This window comes from Malurus melanocephalus, unplaced genomic scaffold, assembly GCF_030028575.1.
Source record: "Malurus melanocephalus ecotype Western Australia unplaced genomic scaffold, MMel_1.1 scaffold_359, whole genome shotgun sequence".
Taxonomy (NCBI): Eukaryota; Metazoa; Chordata; class Aves; order Passeriformes; family Maluridae; genus Malurus; species Malurus melanocephalus.
Genome location: NW_026623591.1, coordinates 112005 through 139990, shown reverse-complemented (window position 1 = coordinate 139990; position 27986 = coordinate 112005). Strand labels below are relative to the sequence as shown.

Sequence of the window (27986 nt, the reverse complement as noted above, 5' to 3'; positions counted from 1 at the left end):
TGCAGCCGAAAATTCTTCCCTTGGGAGTTCGCCACACTTTTTTTAAGACAAGTTCCAAATAACTTTTCCCCAGATCTGGGCCCACCAACCCATGGCTGACTCTGACAGCAGCGAGTTCGAGGGCAAAAGTTTAGCGAGGGATAAAAATGAGAGTTAATTTAAGCATCGCCACCTTCTGATGGAAAAAAAAGGGCACATTTGGGCTTGTTGCTCTGTAAACACAGGGTTCTTCCTCTGGCAGCTCTGCTGTTTACTCAGTCATTGTCAAGGAGGCAGGAAATACTGAGTCAGAAATACTGCACAAAAAGAAATATAYGATGCTTAGATATCCGTGCTAAGAGCTATATAAAAAGCTGAGATAGGCTGTGCTAAACAGTTGATCTTACTGGACAACAGGCAACATTCTGCAAAATGCTGGAGCCCCAAATGGCTCTTTGGAAAGGGATGAGACAAATCCAAAGGGCTGGAGGAGRGAGCTGGTGGGTAGAGGTTGGACAGCCCCTGTCCCTTATGGTTGGCCTGGAGAAGCACAGCCTCCATCTGCTCCCTCCYCAAACCTTCCTAGAAATGGCTCCATAAATTACATTTTGCACAGCTAACCTCACTGCATTATTCCCTGCTTAGAATTTAAATACTGCTTGTACCTAAGTCTGGGTTTGGTGGAGGTCCTGGAGTGCAGGTTTGCTTCCTGAGGAGTACAAATGAGTGAGATGARTGGTTTACAGCACTGGYATTCAGAGGGAGCTCAGGAGGTGCTGGAGAAACCTGTGRCAGCACCAGGGAGTGATCAAACACYTCTGCCCATGGGTTTTTGGGGTCTCACTGAGCTCCTCTGCACCACTACAAAAATCCACTGATGGGCATCACTACRAGAACGCCTCTGCTCGAGGTGGTAGGGCATGAAATGGGACTATCAGCTCTTTCACGGGCTCTGCTCTTGCTCCAGCCACCCACTCCCGGCCCCTCTGCCTGCACAAAAGGACAGAACCTCACTGAGATCCCACCACACCATCCCTGCCCACTGCCGGCATGGAGACAACACAAAGCGGAGTAAGAGGATGACAGAAAATTTGCTTTGAGCCTGCAGCTTCCACGCAGARCCTGGAGAACAGCAGCACAGGAGACTGAGGTTTATTTCCAGCCCTGCATGGRCTCCCATCACCTCTGCACCCTGATTTCCTCTCCAGCAACCAACGGGAATGATTTGCTCATCTTCCTCTGCGAAGCGCTCTGGGGCGTGACCGAGACATGCGAATCACGGCAATTACAGTGACTCCAACAAAGGAGCTATTGACATTTAAAGCAGATAAAGCTTTTAAATTACAGATGACACCCTGTGCCCAGCTTCCGAGGTCCTGGCTTCACCCAGCCATGAGGCATTTCACTCCCATGGGCTTTCATCACTCGTTTCCTGCAGGCTGGAGCTGAACCATTTGAATGCACACCGGCTTCTTCTCAGGATGTTTTGGCCATTTTGGGAAAAGCAGGAAATCCTACCAGTGGCCTTCAGCGTGGACCTGACTTCAGGATGGCCACAGCTCTGTGAAGGGCTCCAAAATGCACCACATGGTGAAGGTCCAGGCTACCAGGACTGCGATCACCACCCCACAGACACCCACCACACATCACCCCACCTCCAGGTGGTTTGTAACTCGCATTAGATGTCACAGACCAGCTCACAGAATAGCAGGATGTTTGGGTTGCAAGGGGCCTTAAAGCTCATCTTTAATTCCCTGCCATGGGTAGGGACACCTTCCACTAGACCAGGCTGGTCCAAGCCCCACCCAATCTGCCTTGAACAATCCTAGGGATATGGAATTCTTCCAGTTCAGCAAGAACAACTCAACAAAGATTCTCCATCCATCAGGCAGATCTTCATCACACAGCTCTTATTTCTCTCAAAAGGATTTGGGCACCAAGGGAAAAATAAGGTCAGACACCTGTCTTTTCTAAAGTRGAGGCTAGGCAAACTCCCAGAACAAGAAACATAATCAGTTTTACATGCCCAGGTTTGGGTAACTGAGGCAGCTGATGACCAGAGCCAACAGGACCTGTGGGTACCTCCCATGTCCACAAACACCCCGAGGTGACCAGGCTGGTCACTTGAACCTCCTGCCCCCTGGTGTCACCCTGACCTCTCCATCCAGCTCCAAACCTGGGATCAGCAGCAATTATCCAACCAATGTGGGTGTCTCGTGGCTTCAGCCACTGGTGTCCATGAGGTCCCTGAGGAGCTGCAGAGGTGCAAGCTGTTAATTATTGATTCAGCTGAAGTTTACATCACTATGGTGGGAGCGTAACAATGGAAGTGCAGATAGGAGTTTTGCTGTTCACCTCACAGCTGCTGGAGATCTTGGAGCAGCAGTGGAAGCTCTGAGAGGGTGGACTCAGCAGCCTGATCTGCACACCACCAACAGCAATCCCCATTTTGTCCCAGATGTTTGCCAGCGCCTCAGCCAGCACTGCCCAGTGACAGGGTTGTCTTCCTCTTCACTTAATTTTCATTGCTCTCCTTCCTATCTCACACCTTTCTGCWTTCCCAAACACGTGCCAGGGTGTCAGCTCAGCGGGGTTACAGCAGTTTATCATCATCTTAAAGCCCTGTCATCCCACGAACCCAGACACTGCAAAACATTGTGACCATCCTCAGCCAGACCTCGCAGTGAGCAGARGGACAGGGACAGACCTGCCACCTGCAGGACACACAGACATGGGGAGATAATCCCATGCCCGATGATCTGAAGCCAATCTCGGCTCCGTGGAGAGGGACTGGAAGGGGAACAAGAATCACAAAGAAATACAAGTTAATTTCCTTGCYGGGCTGCCATCAGAGAAGCTGGGGCACCTGTCTGACCCAGCCCTGCAGACACACTGCCCAGAGGAGGCAGGTCCCCCTCGGCAGCATCAGCAGCAGTGTAGGAGATCCTTGTTAAATTCATTTCATTCATSTAAATCCCAATTCTGTGGGAATCCTGAAGAAGCAATGTTCCCTTTGCCTTTGCGAGTGTGCACAGAAAACCTTGGGCTACCTTTGGAATTTTGGGGACACTGAGAGTGCTGCTGAAACGGAGACAAAGAATCCTCCAAAATATCCCATGCCTAGGCCAGCAATCCCCTCCTGGATGGGGTGTGAAGAGAGAGGATCAAGCGAATCCCTTCTCACCTCAGCATCCACAGCAGGGCTGATACCCCCATTCCATGGAAAAACATATTAATATAAATCTCCTGCCCCATGGGCTGCATTCCCCATAGCACAAGCTCTGTGTAAAAGCACAACAGCTTCAAGAAAACTCACAAAATCTTATTTTGGGGCTACTTCATACTGGTGGGGATGGTTTGGTGGGCAGTTTGCCAACCCTTCTCCATCAGACATTAAGGCAGAGTCTGAGCCCTGTCACCATCCCCACATCTGCTCAGGGGCCACTTCTGTGCCTGAGAAAATGCTYATCCCACTCCCAACAGGCTGAGGTGATGACTGGGACCCCAGTTTTGGCTGATAGATGCGTCCTGCCTGCAAATGCCTTGTCTGGAGATGTCCAGCCTTCCAGCCCAGGAGGATGCAGCAGGGACCAGCTGGGCTTTGCCAGCAGAATGRATTCTTATTTTAAATTCTGCACAAGCAATGTGTCCTCGTTATAAAGTGGAGGTGACGAGGGATCAATGGGGACAAGCCAAATTTGGAAAGAGGGATCTAAGAGAAGGAAAACTGGCCGTGCAGACAGGTGCTCCTTTGTCCAGGCACCAGGGCTGGAGGAATTCCACTTGCACTGGAAATGAAGCTGTGTCCATTGAAAGGCCAGTTTGCCTGTGAATGAATGAAACTGRGCAGGGAAAAGCAGGCAGCTAATCCTGTTTGACATCAGGAGCTTTACTGCACAGGCACTCCTGGCTCACACCAGTTYGGCCCAAGGAGGGATTTTCCGGGGTGCCTGGCAGCAGGGTGTTCTCCTGTAGGATGCGAAGCCCTTCCTAGGAAGTGCCCTCAGGTAATGACCRTGAGGAGGGACTGGGATCACCCGTCTGCTGAGCTGGACCAGACTCTGAGGCTTGGCCTCTGCTCCTCTGCAAGCCAGGACTAAGGATGAATGAAGCCTCAGGGGCTTCTTCCATCCCCAAAATCTGGCCCTGAAGTGGAGGCCCCTGAGTTTGATGAAGTGGACAGGCTTTGGATGGATGTCAGTGCACAAAGGGGGCTACAGGCAGGTCCAACAGGCATGACACATTATAGAACTGGGGTTGGAAAGACTTTAAAGGTGACCTGGTTCCAAACCAYCTGCCACCTCCCACTGTCCCAGGCTGCTCCCAGCCCCAATGTCCAGCCTGGCCTTGGACACTGCCAGGGATCCAGGGGCAGCCACAGCTGCTCTGGGCACCCTGTGCCAGGGTCTCTCCACCCTCCCAGACAGCAATTCCTTCCCAATATCCCATCCATCCCTGCCCTCTGCCACTGCCAAGCCATTCCCTGTGTCCTGTCCCTGCAGCCCTTGTCCCCACTCCCTGTGCAGCTCTCCTGGAGCCCCTTTAGGCCCCAAAAGGGCTCTGAGCTCTCCCTGGAGCTTTCTCTTGTCCAGGTGAGCACCCCCAGCTCTCCCAGCCTGACTCCAGAGCAGAGGGGCTCCAGCCCTGGCAGCCTTCTCCTCTGGACCTGCTCTAACAGGTCCACACCTTTCTTGAACTGAAGGACTCCAGAGCTCCACTGGGGCCAGAGCTTTTGGCTCTCTCTTTTAAAAGAAAGCAGAAGAACCCTGGAAAGATGGGTGCATGAAAACTCTGTGGGTGGGAGAGCACGGGGGGTCCTGCAGGCAGCTGGCCAAATCCCTGGTGGGAYGGGTCCTCCTTTGGTCTGCCCTGGGACTGAACCGGAGGAGTTAACAGACTCCCAGCCAGAGATATTCGTGGCACCCAGAGTTCGTGTAAAGTTTCATACCGGGACCCTTTACTAAATTCTTTCGGTCATGGGAGAGAAAACACTGCAACTGTTTAGTCTGCAGGGAGGTGGTGGCTCTGGCCCAGCACTCAGCGCTGCTGAGCAAACACGCTTGAGAGCAGAGGGGCTGTCACCCCTCTTATCTCCTCCGTCTGCTTTTCACCACGTCTCTCCCACCACCAGSCATCTCATGGGCATCACAGGCCAGYGCTGGASCTCCTTGSTGGAAATGCAGCTYTGGGATGGGGGGACAAKCRACCACTTGAAAATCGAGGTCTGGAGGTGAAGTGCCAGTCTGCTAAAAAAACGTTATTTACACAAGGGAGCTCAGAAAATCTTTCTCAGAGGCTAATATTTACAAATTCTATGCAGCCACGGAGCTTTTGCTGTAAGAATTGTTGTGTTTGGCTGGTTTATATATTTTCCTTTTAATGGAGGTAAAAGATGCAWTAATCTTTTCTGCTCATCCCCTGAAACATGCAGGTATGGAGCACCCCACAATGCCTCCAAAGCTGCCTATCCAYGCTGGGAAAGCTAAGATTAGAGGAAAGTCGAACAAAAAAAGCAGAAAAAAGCAGAAAACATCAACCTGCAAAAGCCCTCAATTCCTCCATCCTTTATATCTCTAAAGGGATGTCCATGATTTACATGGAATATTTTGTCAGATATTGGCAAACTTTCAGCATCACCATTTAAAATCACTGCATGGCATGGACTGGAATTTGAATAGATGCAAGGAAAGACACCTTACTCTTACCAACAAGGCAGAAATATAAAGGTTTTGTTTTTCCAGCCTGAAACTGTCCCCTTAGCTGGTGGACRCTTTGCTCTTGCTGTTCTGACTTTCAGTTTCTGCTGCTCCTGGACTGGAAATGTTATCRCAGAATCATAGGATGGTTTGGTTTGGAAGGAGCCTTAAAGACCATTTTGTTCCATCCTCTCTGCCATGGGCAGGAACACATTTTACCAGACCAGTTTGCTCCAAGCAACCTGTCCAGCCTGGCTTTATCACTGGGTTTGGATGCCCAGCAGTACCATAGTTGCTTCTTTTAGCCCCTCTTTAATATATAAAAAAAAACTACTTAGGGCAATAGTAATTTTACAAAAGAGTAAGAAAAGTGGAGGAATTTATCACTGGGAGGGGAAAAGAAAGCACTGGTTTGGGATGCTCAATAAGGGAAGAGAGCACAAGGGGGACACCCCATGACTGCTGATGAGACCAGAGGATGTGCCCAGATGGGGCAGCATCCTCCAGCCAAGCATTGTTTAYTCCTGTCCCCAAAACTTGGGTGCTGTGTTTTGCATCAGCATCAGGCCTGGCAWGTTGTAGAGACAGGGACCTGAAATAATTCTGAGGTCTCATTCCTCACCCCCTAAGTGTGAGGGGGCTGGCTTCCAGGACCCACCAAAGCCACTTGCCACCATAACTTTGTGTTTTCTTGTTTAAAGGGGTGCAGCAGGAAAAGATGAGGCGTTCAAAACAATCCCCGCAGAGGAGGCAATGGGGATGTGGATTTTGYGGAAGCATTGGTTCTCTAAAGCCAGCTACACACCAAAATACCCCAGGCCCCAGCGTGCCTGGGGGATGCTGAGGGTGCTCAAGCTGCAGGTCCCACAGGTCCCTCCCTCTGTGTGCCACTGCAGCAGTCAGGCTTGCTTGGCTGGAAAGTGAATCTGGTACAGAAACTTGTGATTCAGCTGGAAAACCTTAAAACAAGAGCTTTCCTGTGGGTGAGCACGAGAGCATCCTCTGTGAGCTATGGGCCTGTGTCCAAGCAAAGCCAGGGATGGGCAAAGCACAAATTATCTTATTTTCCCCTTTCCCAGGGAAGAAAAAGAGGTGCTTCCCTCTCCAACCTCCTTGTACCCAAACCCCTTCTTTGGGCTGATGCTGGCACATGACTGGCCCTGTCCTTGGCTCAGGAGGTGACGTCCCTGCCTCCTGCTTCTCCAGAGTGCTCTCGTGCCAGCAGAATGCTTCATCCCTAACAAAGTGACCAGGGCTGTGGGGTTTGTGGGATGCCTCCCAGGCAGGGTGAKGTATCACAGGGTCTTAACGAGCCTCCAAAACTCCTGTCCCCAGGTGAAGGGAATCAGCTAAGAGCAGAGCTGGCCAAAGCAGGCTGTCTGTGGGTTTGGGGAGCAGGGATCCTCCAACCCCACAGCATGCCAAAATCCCCACACTGGGGGGGCTGCAGCAGCCTGAGCTGGATTTGCATGGAGCAGGCAGGAGCAGATGGTCTGTGAGGAGGGTCCCTGGGGCCAGCTGAGCCCCTGGGCTGACAGGGGCACACTCCCACATCCCGTGGGTTTGAGCTTTTGGGGGCAAACAGGAGAGCAGGAGCTGATGCCAGCTCAGCCCAGTGTGGAGGGGTCTCAACGCTGAAGTGTCCCCCTGCCTTCCCTCACATTTCATCAATGGATAAATCGATTTTGATGGCTTTTTTTTGTTTTTATYTCTGCGTTTTCTACCAGGACCCACAGCATCCTCCCGCAGCAGCAATGGCTGGGGGCAGCCAGGAGCCCACCTCAGCGGCTGGCTGGCTCTGTCCCAGGGCTGCAGGCAGGATGCAGGCAGCCTGAGCAGTCTGCAGTCTCCACCTAGAGCCCAGAATGGCCTCTGCTCCGTGCCTGAGCCCATGCACCGGGTATGCACAGGTCCCAGCACCCGAACCCCCCTGCTCTGAGCTTAGCTGTGCAGCAGCAGTTCAGTCAGGACTGCTCCTGACACTCTCCATGACCAACCTGTGCAAGCAAGAGGAGGCTCTGCTGGGTGCCACCATCACTGGGACATGCCCAGGGCATCCACTGCCCAGCAGAGACAACGAGACACCATCCCTGTGGTTCCTTTGTGTGCTGGAGCAGGGGCTGGTCCCCACTGTGGCCTTGAAATCTCTGCCCCTGAGGTGAAAAGGAGTCAGGAGAAACCACACATCGATTGATGGAGTAAAGGGGATGACTATGTTTGCACAACACACCTGAGTGTTGCAAAGGTATAAGGTATAAAACCTTACCAGCRCATTGAATTAAAGTCAAATACCCCAATCTTTAAACTTTCAGGGTTTTTTTTTTTTAGAATCTTGATCCTGCTTCCCATCAAACTCTCAACTGCACGATGCACTGTTAGTTTAACTAAACTAAACACACCTTTTAGTTTTAACTAAACTAAACACCTTTTCTGAGCAGAGACATGAATGTGGTTGCACTGGGCATTCCCCAGACCCCAGTGACCTGCAGACCAGTGGGGACAATTCCCCTGGCATCCCCTGTGATGCCCGCTGCTACATCAGTGGCCCRGTGGCCACCTCCAGCTACAACTCAGTGTGATCCCCAGGTTTTGGGATTAGATGGGTGGATGTACAGGGCAACCCCACTGCTTGTTTAATTTAGGATTTGGCTCAACTATTGCCAGCTCAGACAACTCCCAGTGCTTGTGGGGCACAGCTCCTGTCCCCATCCCCTCCTTCTGCCCTTTCTTTTTGCACTCCGTTAAAACCTGAGACCTTGGGCTCTGTTAACCCCTCCCTCACCTCACCACCACCCTCCAAGGAGGTGCTGCCCGGCTCTCCTCGGCCCCTCCATGCTCCCTTGCCATGAGCAGCCCGCAGAGGAGCCGGGTGGCTCCTACAGCCRCCGTTCCACTCAGGAAAAGCGGCAGGCTCAAAGCAGGCAGCCRGACATTCAATCCCGGGCTCTCCAGTAACTCGCAGCCCGCACGTCCCCGTGTGCCAGCGGCTCCTGGAGCCTGCCGTGGCCAAGCYCAGCGCTGTCACTGTGGGCAGGCAGCAGTGGCTTGGCGGCTCGGGGGTGAAGGCAGGGCCAGCTCTCATTGATGCCCAGCCCTGCCCTTCACCTGCCGGCACAAGGCAGGCTGCCAGCCCGCTCCCCGGGCTCCCTCTCCTGCCTGCTGCCGACACTTGCACGGGGCGTGTGTGGTTCCACATGGCTATGCAAAAGGAGAAGAAAAAAGGTTAAAAAAACTTTCAAAGATTAAGAAAAAAAGATTGCTAACATAGCAAGTTATATAAGGCCGATATATGTAATAAGCAAATATATGTAATTATTGTATGTACGTATAATTAACACACATATATATATATATATATATATGCAATAAGCATATATACTTACATACAAGAAAAATAAGAAGTAATTGAATACAAGAATGAAGTGATAAAAATGATACAATAATAAATAATAAAAATAATATATAAAGAACTAGAGAACATTTTCAGAGACAGAAGTGCGGCAATGTGTCTCCTTCCCACTATTTTTCTCCATGCCTGAGAGCAGGAGGATGCAGCAGCTGGGGATGCTCCCCCAAGCCACCCACGGGGCTGCATTCCCCTTGCCCCTTCAAGCACTACACAGATATATGTGCATGGATTTAGAACTGCCTTTGAATTCTCTAAAGGGCGTATAGAAAATAAATCTCTTCAAAGCTGCATTTTGCTGGGGGAGTCCCACAGTGATTTACAAAAGCAGGGACAGCTTGATGTTTATCAATATCAGAAATKTAAGGCACAAGAGGTTTCCAAGCTCTACAAGTTTCTGCAAACCCGAAAGTGAAGGTATTTGCAGTAGGGCAGCATCATTTGCTATTCCTCTGCTTGTGCTGGGCTCCCAAGGAGCTGGCACAGCTCACATCCACTCTGAGGTTCACCACCAAGATGTTCCTCATCCCCATGAAGAGCCACGAGGAGCAGCTCAAGCCAAGGAGGAGGTTTTCCCCATCAAATCTCCACCTCACTGTGGGAAGAGCTCATTCAGCTCCTCTGGAGGAGAGACCAAAGGCTGCAATGTTGGCTCCCGTGCAGATCTGAGAGATGGATGTGGTGCTGCTCCAGAGCTGAGCTCATCACTGTGGCACAGGACAAACACACCTGTGTTTAGGATCTGCTCCTAAAGGAGCCTGGGGACCTTTTCTCCCCTTTCTCTCAGTGAAGCAGCCTCTATGATGTCTGCTGGGCAATGCCGTTTCAGAGACAAGTGGTACCACTTTGGTTTATYTGCAAAAAATTGGACCACCTGTAATTAAATTACATTAAAAACAGYCACAGAGAGAAGACTGATGGATTTTTGCAGTCAGTGCCGGACATGGTCAACAGCTCRTATGTTCTTCAACAACACTTGGATCCTCCTGCTTCCACCTCTGCCAAACCACAAACCATTCCTCACCAATAATCATGTTAAGAACGGAAAAAAAATCTGCCTTTCAGCATTAACCACTAGTGTATTGCTTAGAACAGCACAGAACATYATAGAACCATTYRGGTTGGGAAAGACTTCTCAGATCATGGAGTCCAACCAATATCCATGTCCCAATTCCCACAGTATCCACCCAGTGTCTGTTGTCTCAATTTTGAGCCCCTGCAATGTTGAAAGGGCTGCTATCAATGGGAGGTTGCTTGCTCTGATTAAAAAGGCTCCAGGACAGGAAGAATTTCAGCTCATTCCTCCCAAAACCTCATGCTCAGTTTGGCAAACATTTCTCCGTGCACCCACATTTACTAAAGGGAATCAATCAATTCTCCAGCACCTTGTGCCACAACGTCTACATCGCAAGAAATGCTTCAACCCAACTTCTCCTCTTCCATCCCCCACCTGGGATGACAACAACGGATTTTTGGCCACCTTCCTGGTAGAGCCCCTCCATAAATGGTCACACCAATCATCTCAAATCCAACTAAGGCCACTGAAACCCAAGTGCAACCTCTGCCAAAACCCACATGATTCATCTCAAGGGACTGGAGGGGAAAGGTCTGGAGGGAAAGCCATACAAGGAGGGGCTGAGGTCACTTGACTTGTTCAGCCTGGAGAAGAGACTGAGGGGAGAATGACTGCAGTTACAACTTCCCAGTGAGGTGCAGAGAAGKTTCAGACAGTGATCTCTGCCTGTGTGACCAGGGACAGGACCCGAGGGAAGGGCTGGAGCTGTGCCAGTGGAGGATCAGCTGGATATCACAAAAAGGTTCGTCCCCCTAAGAGTGGTAGGACAGTGAGCAGGCTCCCCAGGGAATGGGCACGGCCCGAGGCTCCAGAGTTCCAGGAGCGTTTGGTCAATGCTCTCAGGGGTCGTTGGGGTGCCTGGGCAGGGCCAGGGGTGGGACTCCATGGTCCTTGTGGGTCCCATTTGGCTCAGRAAGTTCTGTGTTTCTACAAAGTTTCTACAACCAGAGCCAAGCACTGCACTGAACCAAGGAAGGGCCATTTCTGGGACATCAAGAGGTTGCAGTAAGGCGATGAAGAAACCCCGTGCGGGTAAACAACTGGGTTTGCCATCGGGAATGTTTCAGGATGTGCAGCAGCGGGTGCAATAGGGGTGCAATAGGGTAGGCAATAGGCTAACCCATAGGGTATGCATTTGTGTGTGCAACAGCGTAGGCATTAGGGTGTGCAACAGGGTATTCATCAGGGGATGCCATAAGGTGTCCAACCGGATATACAGTAAGGTAAACATAAGTATGCATTTGGATGTGCAACAGGACGGGCAGTAGGATGTGTAATAGGGAATGCATTAGGATATACCATARAGAATGCTTTAGGATATACTATAGGATATGCACTAAGCTGTACCATAGGGTATGCCACAGGGAATCCATTATGGTATGTAATGGGGTGGCATTAGGATATACCATAGGATATGCCATGGGAAGCACATTAGGGTATGTAACAGGATATGCATTAGGATATACCATAGGGTATGTCATTGGAAATGCATTAGGATATGCAATAGGGAGTGAATTAAAATACACCACAGGGTATGTGATATGGAGTGCATTAGGATATACTATAGGGTATGCATTATTTACTATAGGGTATGCATTAGGGTATATCATGGCGGGTATGCCACCGGAGGCACATTAGGGTATGTAATAGGGTGTGGATCAGGATATACCATAGGGTACGTCATAGGGAATGCATTAGGCTGTACCACAAGATATCCATCTGGGAATGCCACAGGGCATCAAACAGGAGATGTGCTCGGGTACACTACTGAGTATGCATCAGGGTATAAACTCTGGGATACATTAGGGTGTGCAATAGGGTATCCTATCAGCTATCAAATGCAGTGTGCCTTAGGGCACACATTAGGGTGTGAAATGGGGTATGCATTAGGGCATGCCACAGGGCACCCACCAGGGCATCCAGCAGAACCAGCCCTTCTCCACTGACACCAAGGCAATTCCAYGGGCAGGGATGCACCAGGCAGTGGYTCTGGCTGCAGGCCAGYGGGCTCTGCTGCTCTGTGTCGGGATGTTCATTGCGTGATTTTTGGTTGKTTTTTTTTATTAKTATTAAAAGAAGGTATCAGCCTTCTGTTTGATGTGCTGTTGGCCGCGGTTGCCAAGGGGAGCAGTGTACAATTACAGCCCCACTGATGTTCACTCTAATAATACCCTTGGCTCTGCATAGCTCAGATGCAGACACAGCTCTGCTATAAAGAGCACGGTTGTTCCAGCAGAGGAGTACTCCAACTTATGTTACATGTGAAGGGTTTGTGGCACATTGCTTAACACCCACTGCAATTGAAAAAGCAAAAAAAAAAAAAAAAAAAAAAAAAAAAAAAAGCAAAAAAAAAAAAAAGCCTGGGCATGCCAGTGAGTGAAACTATGACAAGCAAAAACCTCCTGCAGAAGACTTACTTTCAATATATTAATTAGGAAGGTATTTTCAGAGGCCTGAAGAATCTATGTACGTGTCCACTAAGATGTTCTTTCATGTCCCCAGCCATCCAAGCTCCCCAGGCCCAGCTCACCCTGGTCCATCCCAAAGGTTCACACAGTTCAAAACTGCCCTTGTTACCAAATGACAACCAAAGACAATGAGGAGAAAATCAAACTCAAGTCACAGAATCACAGATTTGTTTAGGGTGGAAAAGCTTTCTAAGATCATCAGGTCCAACCATTCCCTCAGCACTGCCCAGGCCACCACTGACCCATGTCCCCAGGTGCCACATCCACATGGCTTTTGAATCCCTGCAGGAATGGTGCCTCCACTGCTTGCTTGGGCAGCCTGTGCCGGGGCTGGACAACCCAGGGGCCAAATGATGTCCCCCATGCCAAATTCCCACATGGCAGCTCTACCAGCTGCCCAGCCCAGGACTTCCCTTTCCACATCTCTTTTCTAAAAGGCTGGCAGTRCTGGAATTCAAAACTCGGCCAAGATTTTGGACCAAAACACAGAGTGAGGGATAAATTCAAATCAGAATTTCTGTGGTGGGTCCCCTTAGAGCATGAAGTGGAYCAAGTTGGCTGTAGGGAAGCTCTTCAGAGGAGCTGCTGGCAGGGAGGGGGATGATGTGACAACACTCCTGTGCTGCAGCACTGGCATCTCTTTTGGGATCAAAACAAGTGCCCTGAGACAAGCTGTGAACATGTGCAACCCTTGAACATGAGTACCTTGTCAACARCTGAAAATAGAAGTGGAGCCAGGTTAAAAAGATGGTTTACTGTCTCTTTTGAAGGAAAAAAACCACCCCTTACTGATTGTTTTAAGGTCCAGCAGGGTACAGGGATGGTGTCTATGGGTATAGGGATGCTGCCTGTAGGTACCAGCATGCTGGCACAGCAGTTCAGAGGGTTCATGCACTAATTCCTGAGGTCCTCTGGTGGGGGTGAGCTGTTGCCATCACAGTCCTGAGGGAAAGGGACAAACAAGCCCCTACAAAACAGGAACATCTGCTGGGAGCAGATGGGGGGGTGAGCGGTGCAGCCGCAGGCGCCAGCAGCACAGGGAGGGATCACGCTGATCCCGATTTATCACACCCCRGCACAGTAATTCCCCAGCTTGCCGGTGCCCAGCAAGCCGAGCTCCTTACGCCCGGGGATCAGATTAGTCTGAAAGGTGCTAGAGAGACACAAATCCTGCTCTGCCAGCAAGCGTTTTATTAAAGGTTTATTTCTCTTTTTTAATTAACGGTAAATTATCTAGAAACGGCTGATGGAAAATATCTGATGGTGATGGGGGCCAGGACTGGAGCTGGGTAGTGTTATATCATCAATCAGATAAAAATATTATTATAACATATGTATATAWAATAATTGGTATCAATGTTTTAATATATCATCCATCAATAGGATATTGACATTACTCTGTAACATGATATAATATCCCAAATGCCTTACTGATATTGATAATATATATCAGTTCCAATACACCATATTGATATTGATAATCAACCTCCTTATTTCACACCAAGGCAGCTTCAATGACTCTTTTGTGCCTCGTACCTGGCTCTGTCTCCAGCCAGGGCTATCAGGCCTTAACGCCTCAAAAAATTCCTGGTGTAGGGCTTGACTGAAGTATTYATGAATCTGTGTGAGTGCATCTGATTATTTTGTTTGGAAAAAGAAGCAGCCCTTGGAGAAAGTCAAAATCCTTTACTGTCAGAAACGAAATGTTGAATTATTTAATTTCACATAGCACTTTGCTTTTGAACTGTAGTGATCTGTCACCTTTTGCCCCATCAAGACATTTATAAAAGATGTGCAGTTTGGGCTGAACAAATCCCTTTTGCGTATTTCTCTGTGCCTCAGCACGTGAACTCAGTCACCCGCACACGCTGCTCGCTCTTTGCACTTCATTGCTCCCCACAGTGCTCCCATCACTCTGTGACTGGCTACATGCTCCTGAGCAGCACTTTGAGCCTCTCTGGAGATGGGAGATATATTATTTATCCTGCATTCATGCTGTGAAGGGCTGAATGTGAGGGCACTTACTCTTGCACAGGATGCTGCAGTATAGATCAGTTTGCTGTGTCTGTTCGCATGGGTGGAAGAGAATAAAGCAAACTGGAAGAATCTTCCCTGACCTGGGACTGCCATCAGCATCAATTGTGGGCTAACACACTGCTGTTCCTGGCCATCATTCCTGGATTTTATTTTGGATTTCTAAGATCGCTCAGCCTAACAGGGGAAGACCCAAGAGTGAAGAGTGACCTGGTATGGGAAGAACGGGGTGCACAGCAGGTTTAGAGCTCCCTCCAGCCCCTTGTTGCTAAATCTGAGACTGATTCTGACTGCAATTTGCCTCATTCTGATTTATAATCCCTTTGGAAACACTCATCTGGAGAAAATCACCACCTGGTGCAGGCAATGGGCAGATGTGTATGCTGCCTGAGGGCCTTTTGGGGGAGAGTGTGCATAGGGAGAGATGTTGGGTTTGATATGCACCTAGAGCAATGAGAGAAGCAAAGCTGGACCACTGACTGTGCAGAATTATCCAATACTGATTTCACTGTTTTATTTTACTTCTCATTTCCCTGCTTGCTGTGTTGCCCCAAAGCCAACTCAAGGGACAGTCAGGCACAGTGTCCAAGAGAGGATCTCCAACACAAGCGAGAAAGAGAAGATGAGTGATGCTGAGCAACAGACTCATGTGGAGAGCAAAGAAATTAAATGTGAGCTCTGTATGTCCCACAGATGAGACGTGTGTGAGGAAACAGCCAAATGGAAATGAACACTGAATTAAGGATGGAAATTCATGGTCTCAACTCTGTCTCCTGGGGCAGAAAACTGGAGGTGCACGTGACACCCTTCCAGGAACTGACCCCCTCTCTGATGGTGGTAAAACACACACCTCTCAGCWGACCACTGGACAGTTGAGGACAGCTGTTTCTTCTCATCATCCAATATTATTTAGAATCCTCTAGGCTGGAAAAGATCTCCAAAACCACCAAATCCAACCATTAACCACATGGGCCAGTTATCACAGGCATTGCTTTTTTCTCACCTCCACACTGTCACTGATGGTTTTGGAGCGCAACAACCAATAGTTCTCTGTATACCAACAAACAAGTCACCCAGAGTAATGAGAATATACTCAGTTTCAGGTTTTTTTGCAATCAGAAACCAGGAGCAAGCCCTTCAGCCAGGTGAAGGGCTCTTCCACACTGTCACTGAYGGTTTTGGAGCGCAACAACCAACTAGTTCTTGSTATACCAATAAACAAGTCAYCCAGAGTAATGAGAATATACACAATTATTTCAGKTTTTTTTGCAATCAAAAACCAGGMGYGAGCCCTTCAGCCAGGTAATGCATCCAAAAGCYCGCTCAGGGACCATCTTGGTGTCTAAGACCATCAGGGACTTGTCCTGGTCTCGCTGGTGCTGAGATGGACCCTCCTCTCTAACAGCCTGCATTGGAAGACCCTCCCAGTTCACYTCTTTCTGTGCCATGGGAATGCTGCCTCAGGCAACTGACTCATTTCACAGACAGGCCCTGGCGTGAGATGCCATGCAGAGCTCAAGAAATGAGAATGAAGAGTACCTTGATAATGCCYTCAGTGTCACATGATCTATGGTAATCATTAAAGATGTGCACAGACAAAGCAGCAGGCACAATTTTAACTCATCAGTTGGGTTCAAAAGGAAGGTGGCAACTGCTCAGCTCCAAAAACAGGGTAAAACCAGGTGAGGTGATGCTACAGGCATCTGAACAACCAACTGCATCTCATTACCTGCAACATGTTGAGGAGCAGACTGCGGAATTTGGTTCCTTCCACCATGAAGAGGGCCATTTTGTCACACAGCTTGGCTGCTGTGGAAGCAAAGCTGCGGTCTGTCACCGCTTTCTGGTAGATAGTCTTGACTATCTCCCCCAGCATCTCCTCAGAGTTGGTGGAGTTCTGGGCCTCCTCCATGAAGGTGGTGAGCTTGGAGTCAACATCRCTACTGTTGTTCCTCATGCTGTTGAGAATTTCAATTAATTTGTCCATTTTATTCTTTTCAGGGTCGGTGGTTTCCACCGTGACTTCGTCCTGGTCCGTGAAAAGGGAAAGACAAGGCGTCTGTTACACAAGGAAAAAACAGATATATCAGCCCATGTCCTTGCACAAACAGCAAAGGGGGAAGGGGATTGGGAGGACATAAACAGAGAGAGAAAAGACAAAGCATATTTTAGTGGCACAGTGGTATAAGCTCAGCATTGGAAAACACATGCGCATGCATGCTACCCCAGAAATGTCCCCTTCCTCCCCTTCCCACACCACTCAACCCCAAAGTCCTGCCCCTCAGCTCAGGGAGAAGGTGTCCTTGAGGCTCCTGAGCCAGGATGCCCAAGTCTGACCACCCTTGACTGTCTTTGGCACCTTGCATCAGTTTTTGGTGTCTGAAATATCATGATAATGGACTTTTTTTGCTTCTATTTAGAGAGTGTATCGATGTTCGCAAAATGCTCAGACAATAATCCCATAAAAATACCCACTCTTTAATATATATTTAATGATGTATTGGGATCAAAGAAGTCATGTGATCCCAGCACTCCAAAGACTCAACTTTTTTATCTCTTGGCTGTTACACTTTTCACCTCATATMATTATTATAGAAATTACTGTTCTTTTTAACATTTTATTATGCKTTTGCCCTTTCTTCCCCATTGCCAGGCATGCATCCTGCTTCTTCTGGTCTGCTCCCTTCTACTGATCCAGTTCAGTCTTATAATGTACTATATAATACCAACCTGCAGCAGTTTTTTGGACAAACCCAATCCCAAACAGCAGCTGGGAGTTGTCTAAACCTCYCATCAGGAGGCTACTTGTGTTGACAACACCCACCCAAAAGTGGGTGCTGCTGAGATTTTTTTTCTTACAAGACTCCAAATTCTTGAGAGGAGCATTAAAATGATTACTCTGAAAGTCTCTACTATACTCCCATTGCTTTGAAGAACATAAAAATAACTAACAAAATCTCTTACTCCCCCTCATGCCACATCCAGAAATAGTAAATGCTCATGCATTCAAAGGTATACATTTCCAACATGCACTCCCATGGAATTGTATATGTTCAGGTTATTTTTGCTCTGTATTTTGGAAATCTCATTAGAGATAACCCCATGGATGCTTTTTACAGTCTGACAAAAAGAATCTCAAGAGAAAGAATCTGAGTTTCACAGGGGGCAAATGGAGATATCATCTCCAAATTCCTCAGAAATCTGTGGCTGAATATTGTTTCCAAAAAGGATTTCTCCTCCGTCACTTGCATGCAATTCTTTTGTTATTGTTGGGTTGCTGGAAGGAAGGGGGGAGATAAGGGCATTTCAATTCATTGCAGAGATAAATGGATATCAGCTTTAAAGCAGCGGAGTCCAACTATTCAGCACTCAAGAGTCAAAGTTTGGGATCTGGCTCTGTAGTTGCAGAGAGACAAATTGCCTTTTTTAGATTTTTTTTGCAAAGTGAATGAGCTCTTCAGACCAGGAGGGAGCTCGTGTGTGCCAGCTTTCGGCCATGGATAAGGAAAGAGTTCCCAGTCCTTGGAGAATCCAAGCTGATAGCAACTTCAACCAAGAAGTCAAGCTCAGAGCCTTAATAATGTCAATAAAAGGCCTCCTGCAGAAGCACAAAGACACCTYAAGAGAAGTGCTGACACTGGGGGATTCAAATAAATCGGGAGTGTTGATGGAAAGGTCCCTTGAGCCCACCCCACCCTTTGTACGGAGAATGGCCAATGGCCAGACTCTCAGAAAAACAGAAAYTCAGCGTTCCCCTGAGAAATAATACCTTTTCTTTTAGTCTCCTCCTCAGCCTGTCTTTCGAAGACTGAAGCAAATTGATCTTGGGCCTGTCCCCAGRGCGCTCGTGGACGCTGTCTTTCCTCTTGGTCTCGGGCTCGGGGTTGCACTGCRGGGACTGCTTCTCCACGGYCTCGGGGCCGCGGGGCGCCTCGGCRGGGGCGTGCACCGTGCACGCAGGGCTGTCCTCGATTTTCAGATTCTCAGTCTCTTTGGCGTTTCTGTGCGTTTCTTTGTCGTTGGGCGAGTGCTTCTGGTTGTGGTGCCATCTCCGGTTCTGGCTGTAGCCGTGGTGGCCCGTCCTGCCCGAGGAGTGAGGGGCCTGGCCTCCTTGGTAGAGTTTCTGGTGGTCCCTGTTGTGTTTGGTGCCACCCTGCTGATGATCCGCGTGCTGCTGAGATTTGTTCCCGCTGGGAAGTCTCTGCTGTCGCCTGGAAAGTCAAAGAAAGCCATTGAAAAGCCAGTTGGCCTCAGAAAACAGATTTTAATTCCTATTAGTTGGAGACCTAATAGGTTTTTTTTGGTTTTATTGGTCTTCTTTCTTAAATTTATTTTGCAAATTGAATGGCAGGGAATTAAAAAAAAAAAAGTGAAAGAAAGTCAAAGAAATTTCACCCACTGCTTCGTGGTTCTGTGGGACCAACATCTGTCCCACCAAACAAACTGACCCTTGGCCAAAGACCACAAAAGGGGAGGCAATTTCTTCTCATCTAACAACCTTGCACCAATCCATGCCTCTAAATCCCTTTCCAAGACAGTCATAGTTCAGATGAAAGCTTTTGTGACGTTGGATAACATGACTTTGGCTCCCAGGAAAAATTCTCCCAGGTTTCTGTGTTACTTCCACACCAACCAGGGAGACAGMAGCAGGTAGGCAAGCAATACCAGGMCAYACRTTTTTCTGAAGGTTTTAGGAGCTCCTGATACACCTGGCTACAGCACCTTTCTCGTTTTGCCTGCCAACATGGCACACRGTTGCATGGGTTTGCAGTGAGCCATTTTAAGTGTATCAGGAATTTGCAGGCAGAAATAAAATTAACTAMAAAGCAAGTTACCAAGTAAAGTGGCAATCTGCCCACACCAAATGGTTTTATTTGGCCTTTTTTTTATGCATATCCTTCAGCACTGATCCACCAGATCAGAACACAYGCATGGATGAGCAAGAGGATCACACTTGGCTCTGGCAGCATGGGAAGCCAGGACCACAACCTCCAGAGRCAGGACTATGTGTACAGAGCTCCAGAAGGGAAACATGGAAAGCCAACAACCACAGAGAGGAGGAATTGTCCCCAAGGGGTTTTTACTTGAGYGACTACAACACCTCAGAAAGAGTGAGCAAGCCCCTGAGCACTGGCTGTAACCGGTAGCCGAGATGGCAAATCCCCAAAAAAACAACAACAGTTGAATGGAAGAAATGCTCTGGCAGTCCCAGGCATCTCAGATTTCCAAACAGGCTGCAGCGTGGCTGTCCCCAGCAGAGAAGGCAGGGCCAGAATGCCACCATCCAGGATGAAACCAAGATGGACACGGTCCTGGTCCTGGCTGCCTTCACCAGAGCTGGGTCTTCACTGGGGTTACCTAAGCACACCAGCTGCCCCCTGCCTGCCCACTGCCTCTTCAACATTGTTCTTGGCTCTGAGAGCCCGTGGGGTGTTTAATGCCTGCCCCTTACACGAGTGCTGGGAGCAGTGAACAGAGCACCACCCCAGTATCAGCCCCAGTGACACAGAAAACCACCCCAATATTAGCCCCAGTGACACAGAACACCACCCCAGTATCAGCCCCAGTGACACAGAACAYCACCCCAGTATCAGCCCCAGTGACACAGAACACCACCCCAGTATCAGCCCCAGTGACACAGAACACCACCCCAGTATCAGCCCCAGTGACACAGAACACCACCCCAGTATCAGCCCCAGTGACACAGAACACCACCCTAGTATCAGCCCCAGTGACACAGAACACCACCCCAGTATCAGCCCCAAAAACAGGGAAAGAACTSTGAGCRCTGTGGTGACCACAGTGGTTTGCATCTGTACTGGCTTTGTAGTCATGATAAAACCCCTGCTCAGTCTCATCCCTTTTCCCAACTACCCACCCAATTTGGACAAATAGCAGCATTTACTTTAGACCCATCCCACAGCAATTAGTTTTACTTTCATCATGGGCACTGCTCAGCTAAGGACGCTTGGACGAAGGAAGCAGCCATTCACAAATAAGTTTCAATGGTCAGCACTCTCTAGCCCTGCCTGCCAAAGCCATCTGCCCACAGAATCTTGGCATCCCAGGAGTCAAAACCTATTTTCTGAGGCCAACTGGCTTTTGACCATAAAGAGTGAAGGCTCATGTTTAGCAAATGCAGGATGAAGAGGCTTGCTCATGGCACTGGAACGAATTTGTGTTTACTCTCAGACCACCAGATCCGGTTTTCTGAGATGTTCGGTGTGTGTTTTTTTGGTTTTGGTTTATTTATATTTTTTTTTTGCAATTCCCTGAATGGCAGGGAATTTTCAAAAAAAAGGAAAAAAGAAAAAGAAAAAGGAGATGGCAAAAGCTTTCCTGTTTGCTGGAGCCTACAAGCATTTTATGAGTACAGATTCTCCACATCAAGTTTTCCTGGCATTTCTTTGTTTCCTCTCAGTAACGCAATCACATAAACCACTTTGTAAAGAGCAACGCTTATTAAAAGGGGAATGTCAAAATAAAAGTTAGTTAAAAACCTTATTGGTACTAAGTCCTCACAAGCCTAAGTGTGCAAGAGCTTTGCTTTCTGCAGTTTTGCTCTTCTCTCAGACATCTGAATGTAACTGTTTGTTTGCACTTCAAGTCTTAGGTTATAAACCAGTCAGCCTGCTACTTTATTTGATTTGTAAATATTGCACAGAAATTACAAAAGTTGCACAAAGATGTGGCTGTAATTTCAGAAGCAAGGGAGAATGCCTGGAAATGAGCTGGGAACCAAACTTGGCTGTAAATTCTTCCAAGATATGCATGCAGGGACAGTTTTTTTCCTGAAGACATAATGATATTATGAACCAAACCCTTGGTGTTTAAGGGCTATGAATGAAAAAAAAAAGATTTAAGATTAAAAACCCGCCTAGTTAAGCCAATGTGGAATGTACAAAATCGTTAATTTTGGGGCTGTTGCAATAGGATGGGGGAGAACAGGCAGCTCTGTCCCTCTAAAGGACAACTAAGAGGTGATGTGCCCATGGCAAGGGGCAGAACAAACACAGACCAAAGCTCTGAAGCCACTGGCCAAAGGGCGGAAAACATCAGGATTTAAAAAGTTGGGGGAAAAAATGCAAGGAATAAAAACCAAAGGAAGTAGAATGGCAAACAAGGAGCAGTGCCTGTGACTTGGCAACAGTCTGGGGTCTAGACAATCATCCAGCATTCAGGCAAACACTCATTGTGTGCTTTTATCTTCCCAATGCCCCAGAGAAGAAGAAAAGACAAGAAGAAATAGGATCTGCAGGGAAGAAGAGCCAAAGCAGGGAGAAAMGGGGCTCAGATCTTAAAACTTCCTTGAAGGCACAGCATCTCAAAGCTTGGGAGGTTGGGATGACCCATCCACGCCCTCAGGTGTGACCAAGGAAGGGACAAGAGGGGGGCCTGGGTGTCCTGCCACACTCCCTCGGTGGGTTGTTGTTGGAAACAACCTTGTGCTTGTTCAAGGGCAGCACTGAAGGTGCTCAGRTGGCAGCTTGAGGTGATGGCCATGGGGTGACGTGCCAAGCCTGGGGAACCAGGCCAGGGAAGGACCCAAAGGCACTTCTTAGGTCTGAAATGCTGAAGGGAGGAACAGCTGAAGCTTGAATCACATAGTGACAACAAAAGCAAGAAATCACCCCAGAAAAATGCTGCAGTTACTGGGAAATCCTTTCTCTGTCCCACTCTGCCCATCCTTAGCTGTAAGGATGCAGTGCCTTGCAGGGAACCATAATTCAGCTACAAGAAAAAGTATCTAGACAGCACAAAGATTTCTTATCTCTTGACTCCATTTAACATAAAATAACTCTTTTCACTTCAAAGGCCAAATTCCAATTCAGTTCAAAACTCCCCCTGACTTCAGTGGGATCTGGTCATCGGACAACATGGAAACTAAAGACGCATTGAGAGTCACAAAGAAAATTGCAAAAATTCTAAAAACCAAGGGGAGACAGTCAGGGCTGCCAAGCTGGAAATAGGATGGTATTGCTTCTGCTATTGTTTCTCCACCCGTTTTTTTTATTTAATTAACTAAATGAGATACCTTTCAACAGAATTTAGATCTGACAAATGTCTGTTCTGTCAGAGAAGCCTAYGCAAACAAATCTAAGGCTTCAGCTGTCTCGGTGATTACCAGCCTACGTGCTCAGAAATACATGATTCCTGCAAGTTTTTACTACACCGTTTGCTCCCAGGGAAAGGAGCTGGAAGGCACAAGGCTGGGGAAAATAACTCCAGACACATGGACAGCTGTGGTCTAAAACACAGCTGCTCTGTCCTGTCAGCCCTGCCCATACCCCCACGAGCGAGATGGGTCCTCTGAGAGCCACCACCACTCGTGTGGCACAGGGGAGGAGGAGAACATGGGGCTGCATCCTCCTGGTGGCTGCAGAGAGATTGGGGTAAGCCATTCCTACAGACTCTGAGAGTCACAGTCCAGAACTGGTCCTGTGAGGAGCAGATGARTGAGCTCAGGTGGCTCAGGATGGGGAAGAGAAGGTTTGGGGGACCTTCTGGCCCAGACAGGACCTTCTGTAGCCAGGTAGGGGATAGTGGTAAGACAACAGCAAATGGCCTCAAGCTGTGCCAGGTGAGGTTTAGATTCCTTAATTGGAAAATTGGAAAATTCCTTAATTGAAAGGGATGTCACACCCTGGAGGGGTGTGGAGTCCCCATTCCTGGAGAAATTCAAAAGCCATGTGGATGTGGCATTTGGGGACATGGGTCAGTGGTGGCCTTGGCAGTGCTGGGGGAATGGTTGGACTTTATGGTCTAAGAGGTCTTCTCCAACCTAAACAATTCTGAGATTCTCTGCATCCCCAGTGGCACTTGAGGCATATTACCCCACATGCAGAGCACCAAAATCCCATCCTGGGATTGAGGGACCAGGTCTCTGCACGTTCCTGCCCCTGAAGAACCTGCCTGGATGCTTGCCCTCAATCCCAGCCAACTTCTCCATGGCACAAGCCCTCCAAGACACGATGAGCTCCTTGAAGAGCAGAAATTCTGGTTTAGTCCTTCTATGCAGAGAAGAACACCTGGGGAGCATAGGCAGGGCCCCCAGTAATTAACAACTAATACGGACTTGCAGACTCTCAGGCAAGAGRTTGAAAATGAAGAGTGGCACCAAGGTCAAACCTTCTCCATCCCCTGCATTCTTCTGGTGCTTGAAAGAAAACATTTCTCACTGCATTTGACAGATACCAAGTTTCTCTGCACCCTCTGGCCTGCCTGGGAAGGGTCTCATCTCTGTGTGAGGATCAGCAATACAATCTTGGAAGGATCTCATGGTCAGCTTTGCTATTAAAGTGCCTGCAACTAATTAGCAACTGTTGTTGCAAGGRATGGATTAAGATCACAGACTTATAGAATGGTTTGGTTTGGAAGAGACCTTAAAGATCACTCAGTTCCTCCTCCCTGCYAAGGCAGAGACACCTTCCAGGGTGCTCCAAGCCCTGTCCAACCTCTCCTAGGGCCCTTCCAGGATCTGCTGCAGAAACCGACCCTGGGGGATCTTCCATTCCCATGAGGACCCCAGATCCTTATTATCCCCTCAAACCTGGGGGAGCAGAGCATCCCCAAGGAAMTCTGCAGCTGTTCTTGCAAATGGAGGACTGGTGGGGCTGGCTCTATGGGGTGACAGGCCACCTCTCTCACCTTCTTTCTGAAAATCCCAACRCAATTTTCCATTGAGGGAGGGAAATGAAAAAGAAACCCTTTTAACAGCCACTACCAAGAGAGTAAAATTCACAATTTAGCATGTGGGTTCTTCCTGGCTTTACTAGCTAGCTGCCCAGGAAACTCAGCCTGAAGAGGCAAAGCACAGAAAGAAGCAAAATCCTCTGAAACATCCCCTGAACAAACACATTTTTCYAGGCCCAGTCTTCCTGAACAAAGCATACTCCAGCCAGACCACAAACAGTTGGACTRGTACCCCAAAGCAGGCACTGCCGGAGGGGTTTGGGCATGGCAGTACTGTCTGTGCTCAGAAATTCATCATCACTGGCTTTGACATTTAAGGGATGTTGTGGTCCAAACTGGAGGGACTGAAGGATCCCAGTTAGGACCTGGTGGGATTTTATAGCATCTGAAACCAGTCCSAAGAGGATTGGAGCATATTGTTATTAATATAATGAGGAAGAAGGTCTGAATTTCTGTTCCAGAGACCTGACTTCTCCCARAAGTATTCCTCAGCAAGCCTACCTGCCCCAAAGGCACTCTGATGGCTCATGAATGTGAACAGTGATAACTCAGTGCTGCTTTGATGCAGGGAGCATCAYAGCCCAGCCCCTGCCCATTTTCTATTGTTGCTATGGCTGAGAGTGGGAAACACTCAAATAAGCTTGACAGTTCCACACAATTTAATCAAAAACCTCAAAAACCCTCAGAAAGCAACAACCACCAGCTCCAAGGATGAAGAACACAGGATTTGTGTTGTGTTTTCCCTTTGGCTTTCTCTCTCAAACTGGTTTCCCTTGGCTCCAGTTTCATTTTTGTTTGCATTTTTCTCAGATGAGAAGGGAACAAGATGTCATGTTCACTCCTGAAAACAAAAATGAAATTATTCACACTTCTGTCAYGCCTTTCTGTCACTAGGGGTACAGACCACCCCAACTGCTAGACAGAGCCCATGTCATGTGGACAGACACGGCATTCTGCACGTGTAGAAAGTCCACCTGTCAAAACGGTGGTGATCAAGATTTAAAACCATCTTTGAACAGCTGAGATGAAGTGCGTGCTTTASGTCTTACATGTATGCATCTTTGCAAACATACCATGAACGCCAGRAGACAAGGACAGCCAACCAAAACAACGCTGTGAGGGGAGAGATGTTTGTGATGAGGCTCAGAGTCTCTGGCTGCTGGGAACAGCGTTATGAAACCTCCATGTGAGCTGCCCACATGGGCACAGCTCCCTTCATCACAAGCTTGGTCCTGAGGTGTTGACACCACTGCTGACAATGCTTCCTTTGGGCCTGGACACCACATCTGCATTTGCTTGCAAGAGATGATTTCGTTTGGTCCTCTAGAGCATAATTGGACTCACTACAAACCCACATGGTAGCACTGATTTTTACAGTGAAGATTGTAAAACACTGGCACAGGCTGCTCAGAGAAACAGTGGATGCCCTACCCCTAGAAACATTCAAGGCCAGGCWGGGAAGTGTTCTGAGCAAGCCTGGTCCAGTGGAAAGTGTCCCTGCCCATGGCAGGGGCRGGACTGGATGAGTTTTAAAGGTCCCTTTGAACCCCAACTATTCTATTAGTGTGATTCCAAGTCCAAACATGCGAAATTCCCACTGGCTCCCAAGCYATGACCATCTCCCAGCCCATTTACAGGGGCACCAGAGGAGTGCCCAGCTCCAGACTGTGCTGCTGGGCTGAAAGAACATGGCACAACACCCCTTGGGATGGACTCCAAAGCACCGAAAAGCGAACTTGACTGATGCTGAAGGCCGGGGACAGCCCTCACACTCGGCAATGCTTGGCCGCACACGCTGCCTGAGTCAGCTATTTTCTTCTGAGCTTCATGGAAATGAATCTTCAGGAGGAATTTAAGGAGCTGTTTTGCAACACCAGCTTGGGAAAGACATCCCAAGTACAGATGGCATGTGAGATAGCTCCGAAACGGCTCTTCTAATGCTTTGCTGGATCTCCCACAAATCATGAGGGATGTTGAGACAGAGGCCCTTGATGTACAGAGCAGGCAACCAGCTAGGAAAGCAGCCCCTGGACTTCAAGGCTGATTGCCCAGACTGGTGTAGAAATCAGTGCTGTGATTTCATGTAGAAATTGCTTGGAAATGGTTCTCTTCATAAACTACATTACTTGGAATTACATTGTTGGATTCTCAGCGTACTGTAAACAAGATTGCAGAAATTACATGAAAACCATTGGAAAACGCAGTGACAAGGAACTGAACCCAGTTTAGACAAAATAGTTTAAATTAAGACACAACCACAGTACATAATGTTTCCCAAACACAAACGGATCCTGGACTACTGGTAAGAATGTGGCTTGAATGAATATGGAATCATCTTTTACTACTTTGCAATAAAAGAGCTTAMACTTCAGACTCCAGGCTGCCTCCTTTAAAAATACACCCAGGCTGATCAGTTAACCCGAGATCTGATAATCCTCCAAGAGATATAAACTTCAAACCCATGCCAAGATGCACAGACACAGCCCACCATCCCACTGTGGTCCTGTGCCCCAAGACACATCCTAAATAGTACAATGAGCCCCCACCTGCTGCCTTTGTGCTCAGCTGTCTTCCTTTAGACCCCTGTGCCTCTTTGACCTGCAGCAAGGAGACATCCTAGGGGCTTTTTTTTTTCCATATCCTATTTATACCAGTGCTTTCTAGTGAAGAAATAAATGTCTTTCCTGTAGGAGCTAAGGCAAGATTTGACAGGATCTCCTGACAGCTGTCCAGACATATGAGATGACCCAAAGTCAATGGCAAACAATTACTTCCGACACAGGGATCCAGTAAAACTCCAACCCAAGCTGCAGAGATGCTTTGGACTTAGGTGTGCCAGAAGCCTTTTTCAAACACATAAAATTCTTTTAAAAAGGTGCAATAGGCTACAGCATTTAGTGTAGAGTACTGGGAGCCAGCATTGATCTCGAAAYTGATTTATTGCAACCCAGTGACAACCCTATGCTGTTTCCTGAATGTTTACTTAACTCTGTCCCACCATCAAAAGAAGAGTTCACAGAATTATAGATGGTTTGAGTTKGAAGGGGCCTTTTGCAGGTCATTCAGCCAACCCCCTCTGCAAYGAGCRGGGTCATCTTCAACAAGAGGARCTGTCTGCTCCTGACCCCACTGCTGCCTCCTCTCTCCCATGCTACCCCTAACACTCCCACASAGYTGCTGAGCCGTGCCAGGGTCTGAYTCACTCCCAAAATTTAATTTCTCTWGGATGAGTTCTCACTTGTCAGYTTGYATGGGAACACACTGCCTGGGGGGAGGCACAGAGCTGGGCCACCTTCTGCAGCTCCGATGTCACGTAGCTGTTGGCCCTTGCTGCCTGGGGACCCGCATCCCCAGCTTTAATCAGGAAATTAGGAAGATCCATAGCATCTGCACAATGCTGGGAACGGCTGGAGCAATGTTAGTTTAAACGAAAGAAARGAGCCTGCTGTCCACTCGTGCCCTGGAGGCTGTCACGCTAAATAAAGACATTATCAGAGAAAGAATAAAGACTCAGTGCCTTCATGCCTGTCAATGACCCCAACACCTTCTGAATCAATCCAGGGACTCTCTTTCCCACAGATGGTCCCTTGGAGACAGACTGCTGTGGCTGTAGTAGGAATAAATGGAAACAAAAC

General features: G+C 48.4%; 1 protein-coding gene across 3 annotated transcripts in view; it reads right to left on the bottom strand.

The window, feature by feature from the left end:
• The window catches only part of CTIF (cap binding complex dependent translation initiation factor), a 150021-nt gene that overhangs the window by 25618 nt on the left and 96417 nt on the right, over positions 1-27986 (bottom strand). For 2 of the 3 annotated variants that reach the window (XM_057378443.1, XM_057378446.1), the window contains exons 8-9: positions 18428-18869; positions 16388-16717 (exon numbers count right to left, since the gene is read on the bottom strand). In XM_057378443.1, the coding sequence (XP_057234426.1) occupies positions 16388-16717; positions 18428-18869 (772 nt within the window). The remainder of the gene's footprint in view (positions 1-16387; positions 16718-18427; positions 18870-27986) is intronic. The other variant, XM_057378445.1, reaches the window with a different exon arrangement.